Source organism: Elephas maximus, chromosome X, assembly GCF_024166365.1.
Source record: "Elephas maximus indicus isolate mEleMax1 chromosome X, mEleMax1 primary haplotype, whole genome shotgun sequence".
NCBI classification, from domain to species: domain Eukaryota; kingdom Metazoa; phylum Chordata; class Mammalia; order Proboscidea; family Elephantidae; genus Elephas; species Elephas maximus.
This window is the reverse complement of record NC_064846.1, coordinates 1,934,964-1,950,031: the sequence shown is the minus strand read 5'-3', so window position 1 is coordinate 1,950,031 and position 15,068 is coordinate 1,934,964. Positions and strand designations below refer to the sequence as shown.

Genomic DNA, 15,068 nt, shown 5'->3' with positions numbered 1-15,068 from the left:
AAGAAATTTGGAAGACAGCTTCCTGGCCAACTGACGGGAAGAGAGTCATATTTGTGCCCATTCCAAAGAAAGGTAATCCAACAGAATGCGGAAATTATTGAACAATAAATATCATTAATATCACATGCAAGTAAAATCATTCAAAAGTGGTTGCAACAGTACATCGACAGGGAACTGCCAGAAATTCAAGCTGGATTCAGAAGAGGACATGGACCGAGGGATATCACTACTGATGTCAGGTGGATCTGGAAGCAGAGAACACCAGAAAGATGTTTACCTGTGTTTTATTGACTATGCAAAGGCATTCGACTGTGTGGATCATAACAAATGATGGATAACCTTGTGAAGAATGGGAATTCCAAACAATTGTGCTCCTGAGGAATCTGTACATGGATCAAGAGGCAGATGTTCAGACAGAACAACGGGATACTGCGTGGTTTAAAGGCAGGAAAGGTGTGCGTCAGGGTTGCATCCTTTCATCACGCCTATTCAATCTGTATGCTGAGCAAATAATCCAAGAAGCTGGACTATATGAAGAAGAACGGGGCATCAGGATTGGAGGAAGGCTCATTAACAACCCGCATTATGCAGATGACACAACTTTGATTGCTGAAAGTGAAGAGAACTTGAAGCACTTACTGATGAACATTAAATACTATAGCCTTCAGTATGGATTACAGCTCAACGTAAAGAAAACAAAAGTCCTCACAAGTGGGCCAATAAGCAATATTATGATAAATGGAGAAAAGATTGAAGTTGTTAAGGATTTCATTTTACTTGGATCCACATTCAATGGCCATGGAAGCGGCAGTGATGAAATCATATGATGCATTGCATTGGGCAAATGTTCTGCAAAAAATCTCTTTCAAGTGTTGAAAAGCAAAGATGTCACTCTGAGGACTAAGGTGCACCTGACCCAAGCCATGGTGTTTTCAATCACCTCATATGCGTGCGAAAGCTGGACAATTGAGTAAGGATGAGTGAGGAAGAATTGATGCCTTTGGATTATGGTGTTGGTGAAGAATATTGAATATACCATGGGCTGCCAGAAGAACAAACAAGTCTGTCTTGGAAAAAATACAGCCAGATTGCTCTTTGGAACCGAGGATGACAATAGTTTGTCTCACATAACTTTGGACATATTTCCAGGAGGGACCAGTCCCTGGAAAAGGACATCATGCTTGGTAAATTAGAGGGCCAGTGAAAAAGAGGAAGACCCTCCACGAAATGGTTTCACACAGTTCCTGCAACAATGGACTCAAACATAACTATTGGTGAGGATGGCACAGGACTGGGCCGTGTTTCATCCTGTTGTACATAGGGTTGCTATGAGTTGAGTCTTAGTTATCTAGTGGTGCTATAACAGAAATACCACAAGTGGGTAGTTTTAACAAGGAGAAATTTATTCTGTCATAGTCTAGGAGGCTAGAAGTCCGAATTCAGGGTGCCAGCTCTAGGGGAAAGCTTTCTCTCTCTGTTGGCTCTGTGCCAAGGTTCTTGTCGTCAATCTTCTGGTCTAGGAGCTTCTCAGCGCAGAGACCCCAGGTCTCAAGGATGGGCTCCCCTCCTGATTCTTCATACTTGGTGGCATGAGGTCCCTCAGTCTTTCTGCTTGCTTCTTTCTTTTACATCTCAAAAGAGATTGACTCAAGATACAACCTAATCTTATAGATTGAGTCTTGCCTCATTAACATAACTGCCTTTAATCTGCCTCATTAATATCATAAAGGTAGGATTTATAAACAGGAAAATTACATCAGCTGTCAAAATGATGGACAATCACACAATACTGGGAGTCATGGCCTAGCCAAGTTGACACACATTTTGGGGGACACAATTCAATCCGTAACACGTTCAAAGTGACTCGATGTCACCTAACAATAACAACAATAAGGAAGTACAAAACTCAATGACTGTCTTGGACCCAGCAATCCCAGAATTCGCTCCACAACTATGAAACAGCATATGCACAAGGTTTCTTTCAGCAACATAATTGGGAATAGTAAAACATCGGGCACAACTTAAATATCCACCAAAAAGGGCCATTGTGTGGAGTGGCTAAATAAACTATGGTCCATCCGCACGATGGCCCTATGCAGCTTTAAAAATAATACGTATCTGTATGGAGTTGGCTCAGTGGCAACATACACCAATATGGAATTATTTTTGGGATATATTATATAAAAAGGGGGAGTACAAAGGACACAGACACACAAAGGCTCACAGACACACACACTTAGTGAAAAAAAAGCATAGGATGGATCAAACAGAAACTATTGAAAATGGTCACCTAAAGAAAGTTGAGATGGGTGTGGGATTTCTTGAACGTATCTTTTTATGTAGTTTTGACTTTTGAACCATGTAAGTATTTTACATATTCAAAAACTGATTTAAAGGGATGAAAAAATAAAATACTAAAATTTAATAAAAACAAAAAGTAATGATCCAAATGCATATCTTATTGACAACAAAACCACGCAGAGGAAATAGTTCAAGTGCGTTTTAAACAGCGCCTGTGCTCCTTGTGTGGTTTATGTGGGATATATTCTAAAAACAAATTGGCTTTCCTCTTAGTATGTTGGTTGTAGGTAATGGTAATGGTGAAGTGAACGTGAGGTTATTTTGGGTGTACTTTAGGATAGACTCTATCTGATAGAGAAAATGAGTAAATATATGGATGCTGTCAGGAGCAGACAACATCATTCCTAATAATCTGAAACCTCCCTGTGGAATGAGAGAAGGTGACAAAGAACCTGTGATACTGGGTTGGAATTGGAGGTTTCAGTACGAAATCATGATTTCTTTAAAAATTTTCTTAAAAAATATATTTCCTAGTCCACTGAAAGGGTCTAGAAGCAGTGACACCCCAGTAGCAATGAGCGCACCCTCAGCATTCACCAAAAAAAATTAACCAGGTCACCTTGGAGAAATGGCTGATTCTAGGGCTAGGATAGGGAAAATACAAGATGATCCTGGAGTGCTGGTAACATTCTATATTTTGATCTGGGTGGAGATAGATACATGATGTATTCAATTTAAAAATCCATTGAACTGTACACTTATGATTTGTGTACTTCACTGTAAGTATGTTTCAGTCCAATAAAAAATTATTACCCAAAAATATGATGGTCATGGATTCTAAGTCATTGAATAAAAATTCCATGAATCCTCCCTGGTATTCAAGAAAAGAGAGCAGGAAAAAAGAAAAACTCTTCTTTATAGAGGAAGTCCAACTAATTTAATGAGTACAGAATGAGAGAAAACTTTAGACAATCACCATTTTGCAACCCTGAGTGTAATAACTGATTAAGGTGAGAATCATCATTGGCTGCTGTATTAGTTTCCTAGGGTGCTGTTAAAAAAATACCACGAACTGAGTGGCTTATGAGAACAGAAATGTATTGTCTCAGTTCTGGAAGCTGGGAGTCTGAGATCAGGGTGTAAGCCATGTTGAGTCCTTCTGAGCCTTTGAGGGACAGTCTGTTCCACGCCTCTCTCCCAACTTCTGGTAGCTTCAGGCATTTCTTGGCTTGGAGCTGCAGCGTAACTTCATCATCAAATGGCTGTCTTCCCTCTGTCTGCCTCTCTGTGTGTCTTTGTTTTTCCTTCTTATTGTTTTCGCTTTTTCTTCTTTTATGCTTGGGTATGACCTCATGGTAACTTAACTGGTAACATCTTCAAAGACCCTATTTCCAATCAAGATTATATTCACAGGTACCTGAGGTTAGGACTTTAACATATGTTTTTGGCAGACGCCTACTTGACCATGTGATCAAACTGAGCACCACCAACAGTGGGACAGCCTAACCCCATGTGCCTCCTGATGTGATGTCAGGGGAATGGGAGAGAAGGACACAGCATCACCTGGGCAGTAATCTTGCCAAAAATGCTTAACCTGATTCTAACAATGCAGAACTAATCAGGCAGACAAGACTTTGGGACATTCAACAGCACAACTGCCCAGACTCTTCCAAAAAAATTACTGCTTCTCTTAAAAAAGTTAAACATAGAGTTACCATGTCGTTGTTAGTTGCACTTGGCCTGGCTCTGACTCACGGTGACTCTATGCATAGCAGAAAGAAACATGGCCTGGTCCCGGGGCCGTCTTCATGGTTGGCGCTGTGTGACTCCAGGCTCTGACTCACGGTGACTCTATGTATAGCAGAAAGAAACATGGCCTGGTCCCGGGGCCGTCTTCATGGTTGTCGCTGTGTGACTCCATTGTTCTGGCTATTGTGGCACTCCATCTCACTGAGCGTTTTCCTTGCTTTTCTTGACCCTCTACTTTACCAAACGTGATGTCCTTCTCTAGCGATTGTTCTTTTCTGATGACATGTCCAAAGTTAGTGAGTTGAAGTCTCCCCATCCTAACTTCTAAGGAGCGTTCTGGTTACATTTCTTCTAAAACTGATTTGTTCATTCTTCTGGCAGATCATGGTATGTTCAATATTTTTTGCCAACGTCACAATTCGAGTTCATCAATTCTTCTTTGGCCTTCCTTTTTTCTTGCCAGCTTTTGCATGCATACGAGGCAATTGAAAAGACTATGGCTTGTGTCAGGTATACTTTAGTCATCAAAGTGACATCTTTGCTTTTTAACACTTTAAAGAGGTCTTCTGCATCAGATTTGCCCTATACAATATATTATTTGATTTCTTGACTGCTGCTTCTAGGGACAAGATTGCCATATGATCCAGCAATTCCACTCCTAGGTATTCACCCAAAATACTTGAAAGCAGGTATGAAAAGCGATACTCGTACAACATTCATTGCAGCATTATCCACAATAGCCAAAAATGTGAAACAAACCAAGTGTCCATCAACAGGTGAATGGATAAATAAATAATGTCAGTCAAAAAAAAATGAAGTCCTGATACATGCCACAACATGTCTAGGATATGTCGGGAGTCAGACCCTTGGTATCTGAACCAGAGCTCAGGAGTGAGGCAGGGCGAAGATGTGGACTTGGGTGAACAGAAGGAGAAATGGGAATGACTACAGACGCAGAAGAGGAGGCAGGGATGGGGCCCTGGAGCACCCCGACATTGAGAAGGCCAGCAAGGTGAAAGGTAGGGCAGGAGAGATGAATGCCTAGCCATTTGGCCAGATCCTGCCTTCATGCTGCACATTTACCCTGGGGTCAGGGACTGTCCTCAGACCCTTCCCTGAGGGGTGGGTGGTGGGTCTGGGGTACACATTCCTCCACCTGTTGAAGGATCTCACTATTTGGGGCCTCCAGGTAGGCCTGAGGGCCACCCCGAGACTTGGGGTGAAGGCAAGGTCTACAGCCATGTTGTCCCCAGTCCCATATCACAATAGCCCCAGACCCTCCTTCACAGAGTCCTTGCAGCTCCACAAGTGTCGGCCTCAGTTTCTGCTGAGCGTTACCACGGAGCTAAGCCAGGAGCAGAGCAGCCCCAGCTCCAGCTCAGCCCCACGCCCTCCCACCTCTCTTCCTGTCGTGGTTGATCAGCTTGTTCCTCCAGCATTGGCTCCCTTGCCTGTCTCCCCTCCCTGACCTGCCGACTCCTGCCTGGCCATGGTCACACATGGCTTACCATCACCACCACCACCAGCAATGACCACATTCTCTCTCTCTTCACAGCCCTCCGCAGATAAGCTTCTGAAATGAGGGTTCCCCAGTCACTGTCTCAGCCCCTTACCTTTCCCTCACTCTCACTCCTCAGCCCACCCTACAGTGGCATCCCCCAACTTCCCAGAAACATTCTGGCCAAGATCACCAATGACCTCTTAGTTACTAACCCCAAAGGAGGCTCAGCCCCCCCGCCTCACCTCACCACCTCTCAGCAGCACCAGACAACCTCCCTGTCTTTCTGGAAGCATGCATTCTGGCTTCAAGGACACCACACTCTCCTGGTGCTCCCTGTCTCAGGATGCTCCTCAGCCTCCTTTGCCCAGTCCTTTGCCTCTAACTAATCTCTAGTTGTTGAAGTTCCTCAAGGCTCAGGCCTGGGCTCATCCCTTTTTTCTTGCCGCACCACATTGGTCCCCACAGTTTCTAGAACTTCCTTTCCACAGATAACTCCCTAAAGTCATCTTAGAAGGCTGCACAGCATCACAGTTACAAGGACTCTGGAATCTCACCAGGTGTGGGCTCAAGTCCCGACTCTGCCCCTTCCTGGTAGATGGCGGTTAGGTGAAGACGAAATGAGGTAAGTACTCTTCAGAGAGTCCCTGGTTGGCACAAACCATTAAGCACTCATCTATTAGCTGAAAGGCTGGTGGTTCAAATCCACCCAGAGGCACGTCAGAAGACAGATCTGGCAATTGGCTTCTGAAAGGTCACAGCCTTGAAAACTCTGTGGTGCACAGTTCTACTCTGCACACATGGGGTCGCCATGAGTCAGAATCGACTTGACAGCAACTAACAACAACTCTGCATAGAAGAGGCACAGACCAATCCAGCAACTGTCGCCATGACTCTTCCTTTTAGCCTTCCCTGGGTCAGCTTTTCCATTAGTGAGGCTTCCCCATTAGTGAGGCTTCCCCCAGACACCCTGAGAACTTCAAGTCAGCTCCAAACTCTCCCTGGAGTTCCTTACCCCATGTCCAAGTGCCCAGTGAACAGCTCCCCTGGCCACACCTGGCCACTCCAATGCAACCAGACCACATCCAGCCCTCCTCTGTCCTCTGCCTAGGCTCCCTTTTGTTCCGCCGTCTCTCCACTCTTCTGAGCACGAAGCCTGAAAAGAATCCTCCCTTTGCATCTCTCACTCCGTATTCAGCCACCACCCGAACATGCCCGTTACCTCCTAAAGATGTCGGGAAAGCTGCCTTCTCATGTCCAGCTGGGGCCTCTCCTAACTACCTGGTCGCCTGGAGCAACTGACTCAGTGACCATATCTAGGATCTGTCTCTTCACCTGGAAAATGGAAGTCAAAAGTACCTGTCTGAAGTTCGCCAGCAACGTGGAGAACTTGCAGCAGAGGGCCCTGAGGAAACGCTTCTCCTGGTCTGCGCTCCCTGTCTCTGTCTCACCCTCAATGTTTCCACGGTGGTCCTCCTCCTGCTTTCTGAAACACATCCGTGTGTGTTGGTCCCAGAAGTGGACAGCTGCTATTTGGGGCCACCTAGCATTTCTTGCTCCGCCACCACCTCAGGACCTTGCCTTTGGTGAGTATCTCCACCTCCCTCGTGAAGCCCAAGTGTTTCCAGGGCAGCTGCTCCAGGCACAGTGCCAGAGGGCAGGCCCTGAAGGGGAATTAGTCCTACCTACCTCTTGACACACTGTCAGAGGCTGTAATATTGGCTGTGAGACCCAGTTCTGCCCAACGAGACAAAAGCACTTGTTTGCTGGGGTCATCTGAGAAGCTACTCTATAGGGAGAGAAGAAGCCCTTGGGTTCCACGGCAGGTCCAGGCAGCCATCTTTTCTCATAAAAGGAGTGGCCAAGAATGAAGCAGACATTGCAGAATGCTGAGAGGAGGCAAGAAGAAAGAGGGTATTTGGTGAAATGGTTCACTGCTGCCAATACCCTTGGACTTCAATTTCTTCTATTGTTAAACTAATTATTTGAAACCTGTTATGGATTTAACCGTGTCCCCCCAAAATCTGTGTTGTAAATCTTAACCTCTATGCCTGTGGTTCTAATCCCATTTGGGAATGGGTTGTCTTTGTTATGTTAACGAGACAGGATTAGTGTAGGATGTATCTTGAGTCAATCTCTTTTGAGATACACAAGAGATTAAACAAGCAAGCTAGAAAGCAGAGATGGGGGAAGAGAGATGCCAAGCCACATGAAGCTGTCCAAGGAGCCAGGAAACAAGCCAAAGAGACAAGGACCTTCCCCTGAAGCCGGCACCTTGAATTCGTACTTCCAGCCTCCTAAACTGTGAGAAAATCAATTCTTGTTAAAGCCCCCCAGGTGTGGTATTTCTGTTATAGCGGCACTAGATAGCTAAGATAGAACTCAAGGCGGCCAAGCTAATATAGTTCCCTTTGGATAAAAATAAAAATCTCAACCACCTTTAATGTTATTTAAACCTTTGAAATAAATTTGCTGCCTAAAACAAAATGAAAGCATTGGCACATTTTCACGAGTGGCTGGACCACGCATGCTGTTTCTGCTCCCAGCCCTCGGGTAGTCCAGGGGCTTGGGTCTGGTCTTCACAGCCTTCGCCCGTGGGCCTTGGGCGGGGAGTTCCCACCTAAGCCACCCTCCTGCTGTAAGAGCATGGAGACATGGGAAGCCCCAGGGGGGACAGCGGCTGGAGCAGGGTCTCCATATGCACATGGCTTCCTTCCAGCCTCTACCACCCAGGGCCCTCCTCAAAGGAACGGGGCTTAGATGACCTTCTGCACTCTTGGACAGGGCAAGGTGAAGGAGAGAGAAACCGGTGCCACCCAGTCCCCGCTTCTTCAGGGGAGGAGGGGCGTGGAAAGGGGAAGGCCCTGCACACGTGCACCTTCCGTGCTGTGATGAGTGTCCTCAAGCAAGTCACCTGTCACCCCTCATGGGCGAGAACTGACCCCTTCTGGGAGGAGACAGAGGAGAGCCGTGACATGAAGGGCCAGGACACCCCGTCTCTGGTCCATGCTTGGCCATTGCTTCCTTTTTGGCCTCAGTAGTTTATCAAACCCAGGGGGAAGCACTGCTGCAGAGATTCCCCCCTGCTGGGCTGGGGTGAGGTTGAAGGAAGATGGACTCAGATTGGAGGAGTGGCCCTCACTGAGCAGAGCTGATGGCTGGGGCCCAGCATGGCACAGGCACATGCCCCAAGTCACACCACAGAGCCCCGATCTACTTTTCCTTCATCAGAGCACATGGGTTGCAGCGGCTCTGAGGAAGGCCCCAAGGCTGGCTGTCATATGCCAGGACATGTGTCACATCAGCTCCTGTGAAGCTGAGTAGAGGGCAGGTGGCAGGACTGAGCCCCAGGCATCAGCTGCCTCCCCTTTCAGGCCTGGGAGGGAGTCGATGGAGAATTTACTCTCAGTAGGCTACCCATGAAACACCACAGCTCAGCCCTTGTAACTGTTGTAAACAACCACTTGCCCTGCTCCACTGTGAGGCACTTCTAGAAGGTGGCTGGACTCAGATTCTGCCCCCATCCCCTTCACTGGTATGAGCCGGTGTTGTCACACTTTTGTGAGGGGTTGGTGAGTGAACCCAGGTCAAGTGCTTTGACAGTGACTGGCACCTAGCAAGAGCCAGTACCAGTCAGCTGTTTTTATTTTGTTAACATTACGAGAACACATTTAATGCAACATGCAGCCATGCTTCCTCCCACATGCCAAGGATCTTATTTGGAGAGCCCCTTCTCCGTAGCGTCGGTCACTTCAGGGTTCAGGAAGCGGCTTGCCAAGCGTTCAATGTCATCCATCGTCAGGCGGCTCAGGGACCTCTCGTACTCCTGAGGAGAGAAGGCCAGGAGGATTTGGGCTGGGGGGGGGGGGGCAGTCAGCAGAGGCTGGAGCAGGGGGCACTGGAGTGGCAGAGGAGGTTTGGGCTTATGGGGCTACATTCTCACCCGCTGGAGTTGTTCCTGGACCCTGTTGGCATCTGCTGAGCTGAAGTGTCGGCCCAGAACTTTGGCGATCAGCTGCCAAGTCTCTGAGGGTGGAGCTAGTGGTCGGGGCTGGACCTCTGCCTGCCTCCGAGCAGTGCCTTGGTCCAGTAACACCTTCTCCAGAGGCTTGACCACTAGGTTGAGCTTGGAATTGGGGCCAATGCTGTAATCTGAAAGTCGTTTTCCATCTGCCAAGGAGAAATTGATGAAGTTCATTACCTCCAGCTGCTGTAGTTGCCCAGGGAAGTGAGCCCAAGCAAGGGCACTGCAGTGTGTCTTGCTGCCGGTGTGTCGGCTCCCTCTGTGCGGGCAGCACTGATAGCCGCCTCGCTGTGGAGCGTCACACTGCCACCAGTCTCATTCTCGACACCCCACCCCCGCCTTCCTGCGGGGCTCCCTGGGCGTCTCCACTCCCCTGGTACCTGCCAGGGCTTTGCCCTTGAACAGCAGCCGCTGCTGGCGCACAGGGACGTTCAGTTGCTCGGAGACCAGAAGCTTCAGTGAGGACACCATCTCGTCCTCTGACACCTGAGCGGACCGAGTTTGGGAGGCAGGGGTTGAGCCTGCAGTTCGCTGGGCTGTGAAGCCCTCGCAGGCCCCTCCAGGACTCAGCTCTCCAGGCCTCCCCGCCCCGGCTGGCCGACCTGCCCTGTCCCCTCCCCGAGCCGGCGCCGCCCCTGGTCCCTTCCCGTCCCCGCGCCTGAAGGCGGTGAGTGCACGAGTGGGGCAGGGTGGACCGGGCCTGGCGACACTACCTGCAAGATGCACTCTCGGCCCTGGAGCGCCTTCACCGTCAGCTGCATGGCGGCGGCGGCGGCGGCGGCGGCGGCGGCGGCGGCGGCGGCGGCGGCAGTGTCCACTTCGACTGACGCGCACCCCAACGGCCCCCCGCCGCGCGCCACCGCCACCGCCCCGGGCGCGCGCCGGAACCGCCCTGTGCGCCCCACCCTAGCCCGCCCCCTCCGCGCTTGCCCCGCCCCCGGCCCTCACGCCCCGCCTCCCCTCCTCGCCCCGCCCCCTCCGGCCAGCGCGCCCCGCTCCACCCTCTGCCACTCCGGGAGGAGGAGTTCCTCTGGTGTCTGGCTTTGCCCACGCCCAGGGCCGGTCCAGACTGCCGGATCTCCGCCCTCCTCCTCCACCCCGCTACCGTGCGGGGAAGCTAGGCTGACGCCAGCCAGCCAGTACTGTATGCCAGGGTGGAAAAGGGGAATGAGTTGGCCAAGTTTGCTTCATCTGGGAGATGGGGCTTGGGAGAAGGAATGGCTGGGAGTAAGCTCGCCCCGTGGAACTTCAGGCCCTCCAGACGCTCCGACTGCTGGTGGAGTAGCTCAGTAGCAAACCTAGAGTCTGCCTCTCAGTGAGCCCAGCCAGGGAGGGGACAGGTGTCCACAAGTCCTGTCCACACTTGCTCCCCTGTCTGACGGTTTTGTCCCACCTTCCTTTTAGTCTGGCTGCAGAAAAACCAACTGCTGTGCTCAGAGCAGGCAGGGTAGCCCCGCTCTGCCCTCATCCCCCCTGGCGCTCATATTCTAGAGCAGAGAGAGGCCCACCTCTCACAGGATGGCATGAGGGTGGGGGGCTGACAGAAAAAGAGCCTGAAGCTCATAAACCACAGACCTGGACGAAGCCTCCTTTCCAACTCCCCCAAGCACACGTGGTGCAGGGTGTCACCCAAGTTGGCCCTCCACTCTTGCCCACACCTCCCCAGCCACACTCTTCTTACCTCACTCCCACCCCCAGGCCCCAAAGGGCAGAGACTGGAAGGGACCCAAACTTGCTTCTCTCTTTTATTGAAATATATTTCTGGGCAGTGCCCACCTACCTAACTCAGCATGGCCTCTTTGGCAATGAAAGCTGAAGAATACAAAATCAGTACAAAAAATAAGCCTGGATTTTCCAAGTGCATAGTGCATGAGCACTGAAGGCCTTTGGTACGCGAGAACTGCGGAGAGTGGGGAGGGGGGTAGAAGCTTGGCCCGGAGCCTCAGTGAACTGGGAACAGGCTGCTATAGATGAAGTGGCCCATGACCAAAGCCAGCATCTCTGAGGTGCCACTCAGTGCCACAATGAAGGGGGCCTGGGAGGCAAAGTCAGCTTGGAGGTGGCGGAAGGACAGCTGCAGCATGGCCAAGGCCAGCAGGCTGTTCTGCACCCCGACCTCAATGCTGACCGTTCGCCGCTGAGCCACAGGCAGCTTCAGACATGTGGCCAGGCAGTAGCCCACCAAAAGGCCCACCAGGGGCACTGTGAGGCCCACCAGCACGATGGGGAACCTGACGCCCGCCAGGATGAAGATGCCCATGCGGTAGGCCAGAAAGAGGCCACCCAGGAGGAGCACAAAGCTGAAGGGCTTGATGACCTGCAGCAGCAGCTGGGAGAACCTGGGGAGCTTGGACTTGATCACCACACCAGCTGCTATTGGAATGGCAATGAACAGCAGCGTCCCCAGGATCTTGGAGATGGGCACGTGAAGGGTTTCATGGATGCTGAGAAGGTGGCTGTAAATAGCTGAGGACAGTGGCAGGAAGCCAGTGGCAGCCACCGTGGAGATGAAAGTCATGGAAATGGCAAGGGTGACATCTCCTCCAAGGAGGAGGCTGAAGAGGTAGCTCCCGCCACCCCCGGGCGAAGAGCAGGTGATGATGAGGCCCAGGGCCAGGGCCTTGGGCAGCATGAAGACCTTGGCCATCAGGAATGCATAGAAGGGCATGACCAGGAACTGACCCAGGAGGCCCAGCAGCATGGGCTGGGGGCTGTGCAGGAACCCCTTCAGAACCTCGAGCTCCACTTTGCACCCGAACGAACACTTGTTGACGAAAATGAGAGGCAGGAGCAGGTAGAGTATTGGGTTCTCTGAGAAGTGGGCCAGGTCAGCACTGAGGGTGGCTGGCGCGTCTTCAGCAGGCAAGACCTTGATGGAGAAATCACTCCGTTCCTCGATCAGCAGGGGCTGGGCCTTATGCAGGTCCATGAGCTGCAGGTGGAGGGGTGCCAGCCCTGCCAGGCCAGAGTGGATGCTCACCACAAAGCCACCCCCACCACCCCAGCTTACGGCACTCACGTTCTTGATGGTCAGCACCGCTGTGTCCAGGGAGGTGACCCTGAGCGTGGGGCCAAGCCTAGTCCCATTGCTCTGAGCCGGGTACTGGCTTGAGATCACGATGATGCCTTCACTCTCCTCGGGGAACTCAAACTCCATCACTGAGCCGTCCCCAATGCTCAGGTAGTGGGCCCTCATCAGTGGTACAGTGTGGCCCAGAGCTGTGCTGAGGTTGCCACTGGCTGTTCCTCGGACTCTCCATGGCAGGCTGGCAAGAAGCAAGGCAGCCTGAAGCATACTGAGGGGGCCTGGGCAGCCACCCACCCTGCCCAGGCCAGGCCTCTCTAACACCATGGCTTCTCCTGAAGGACCATGCACCAGGGTTCTCTGCAGCTTAGGAGGGCTCCCCAGCCTGTACCGTCGGCTGGTCCTGAGAACAGTCCATGGGCAAGTCCAGGTACTGGGCTGCTTTCCTGGATGGCAGAGCTCTCCCTGAGGAGAGAAAGGACACAGAGAGGAGGCTGGTGACGGACAGCAGCATGAGCCTGTGAGACTTGGCCCTCTGGGAGTGGTAGCATAGGGATCTGGAAGCCTTAGCAGAGCCTCTTGCGTCAAGCCCAGGAACAGAAGGGCAATGCTTGATGCTGGCCCTTAAGTGCCATTCGGCTGTCCCCTCCCCCAACACAGCTGCCTCAAGTTTCCCACATGCTAGTGTGGCCCCCCATCCCTTGCCCAGAGGGTCCAGCTACAGATATGAGTTACTGTCAGCCGCTGATAACTACTAATTTCCCTGGACATGCCCTCTCTGCCCCTCCAGGGGCAGCGTAGAGATGCCCCGATTCCAGTGGGTTCGAGGAGAGCCACCCCCAGGCCTGTCACCACTAGCACCACATACAAGGCCTGTTTAATCCCCATGGGCTCCGAAACACAGTGACAGTGGGCTTGCTGTGATACCACAACTGGATGTGATCCCGAAACACTGCTTGGGGATGACCAGGAGGCCCGCCTGAGGAGAGCAAAGGGTGCTGACTGAGCCTGATCTGGGAGCGCTTGAGAACAGGCCAGGGAGTTGGAGTGCCTCAGGCTAGGCACAGAGGCCAGCAGAACAGTGTGGGCAGGTGGAAGGCCCCAGAGGCTTTTGTCTGCCACCAGTGCTCTGTTGGGAAAGGGGCTGGCATGACTACCTGGCCTGCCCTGCCTGCTGGCAGTGGTGAGAAGGGAGTCCTGAGGAGGAGCAGGTCCCCTTCCCCCAAGGAACTTGCTGGAAGAAGCAGCAGGAAGGGGTCAAATAGGGTCACATGTCTGCTGAGGAGCTTCCCCTCCTCTGGACAGAGCTCCTACTCCTCTGGCAGTCTCCAAATATGGCTACTGGAGTCGCAACCTCATATTTGGAAAGCTGTGCTCGGAGGCTAGTCTCCCACCCCCACATGTGCCCCCACCAGCATCTCTCACTACCAGTGTGTCTGTGAGTGCACTGGGGTGAAGGGTGCCTCATGGTGAATATTGTTGCATCACCTGCTACAACTGGGGCAACACAGCAGTTTTGCATCGCTACTTCTGGTTGCTTCACACCTTGGCAGAGCCACTGGCTTCTCTAGTTCCTAGTAGTGTTTGGCCCTTGCTTCCCCTTCCTCACCCCCCCACCCCACCAGTCTGGGTACAGAGGGAAGTGGAGGGCAGCTTAGGCAAAAGACTGGTCCTTGGAAAAGCGTCCCCCAGGATGACATGGGCTCTGCTGGTTTGGGAGCTTCAGGCACTTACCCTGGAGGCCTTGGTCCAGCCTTGCGTCCCACCAGAAAAGAGGGATGCAGGAACACAGAGATGGGGGCATGAGAAGGAAACTGGAGGGATTTAGAGGAAAAAGATAAAGGCTCCCAGGCCCCCGTCTTCCCAATACACCAATACAGCTACCAGCTTTAAGTCACCGCAACAGAGGTTCAGCTCAGACCCTAAACCATTTCTGCTGCAGGGCCGGAAGAGTTTGACCAGAATGCACCCCAGGGCGGGGTATGGATCTCGACCCCGGACGGCTTTGTCCACACGGGTTTTCAGTGTTGAGGGCTAGTTGGCAGTGATGGTCTCAGGGCTCCTCCCTACCTGGAAGTCCGGAAGTTGTCTCATTTTCCATGAGCAGAGCTGCTTCTCACTCGTGGGCGCAAACCAGGGAGGGAAGGAGCGCGCGGCCGTCCCGCAGCCGGCAGGTTGGGGGCCTCCCGGGTGGCCCCGAGGGCAAAGGAAACCTCGCCTGACCCCCAGGACGCACGGCCACGCCAGGCCTAGCGAATGCGCGGCGTCCGGTCCTTCCCCGCCGGCCCCTGGCGCTGGAGCCAGCGCGCAACCGGGCTGGGCCAGAGGCCACAGGCCACCTCCTGCCCGACCCTTCCCGGCCTGAGGCTCTCACCTGCCGCGCCCGCGGAGCTCGACGCCAGCGCCTGCCCAGCCAGCCGGACGCCTGCGAGCTCGGCCCGCCAGGGCCCCGCCCACGGCCCCGCCCCAAC

General features: G+C 52.2%; 3 protein-coding genes across 9 annotated transcripts in view; 1 reads left to right on the top strand and 2 right to left on the bottom strand.

Annotated features, from left to right (window-relative positions):
* PLXNA3 (plexin A3) overlaps nt 1-15,068 on the top strand; it is a 139,759-nt gene that overhangs the window by 28,270 nt on the left and 96,421 nt on the right. The window lies entirely within an intron of this gene.
* Nucleotides 9,125-10,426, bottom strand: UBL4A (ubiquitin like 4A). The gene is made up of 4 exons (XM_049872422.1): nt 10,286-10,426; nt 9,953-10,058; nt 9,492-9,718; nt 9,125-9,374 (listed from the first exon to the last, which is right to left on the bottom strand). The coding sequence occupies exons 1-4, from the start codon at nt 10,331-10,333 to the stop codon at nt 9,264-9,266; spliced, it is 492 nt and encodes a 163-aa protein (XP_049728379.1). The 5' UTR covers nt 10,334-10,426; the 3' UTR covers nt 9,125-9,263.
* Nucleotides 11,305-15,044, bottom strand: SLC10A3 (solute carrier family 10 member 3). Of its 6 annotated transcripts, none has more exons than XM_049872411.1 (4): nt 14,668-15,044; nt 14,332-14,411; nt 12,592-13,062; nt 11,305-12,441 (listed from the first exon to the last, which is right to left on the bottom strand). In XM_049872411.1, the coding sequence occupies exons 1-4, from the start codon at nt 14,696-14,698 to the stop codon at nt 11,515-11,517; spliced, it is 1,509 nt and encodes a 502-aa protein (XP_049728368.1). In that variant the 5' UTR covers nt 14,699-15,044; the 3' UTR covers nt 11,305-11,514. The 6 variants fall into 6 exon arrangements, with proteins under 6 accessions (XP_049728368.1, XP_049728367.1, XP_049728365.1 ...); XM_049872410.1 differs by having other exon boundaries at nt 11,305-12,838; nt 12,989-13,062; XM_049872408.1 differs by having other exon boundaries at nt 11,305-13,062.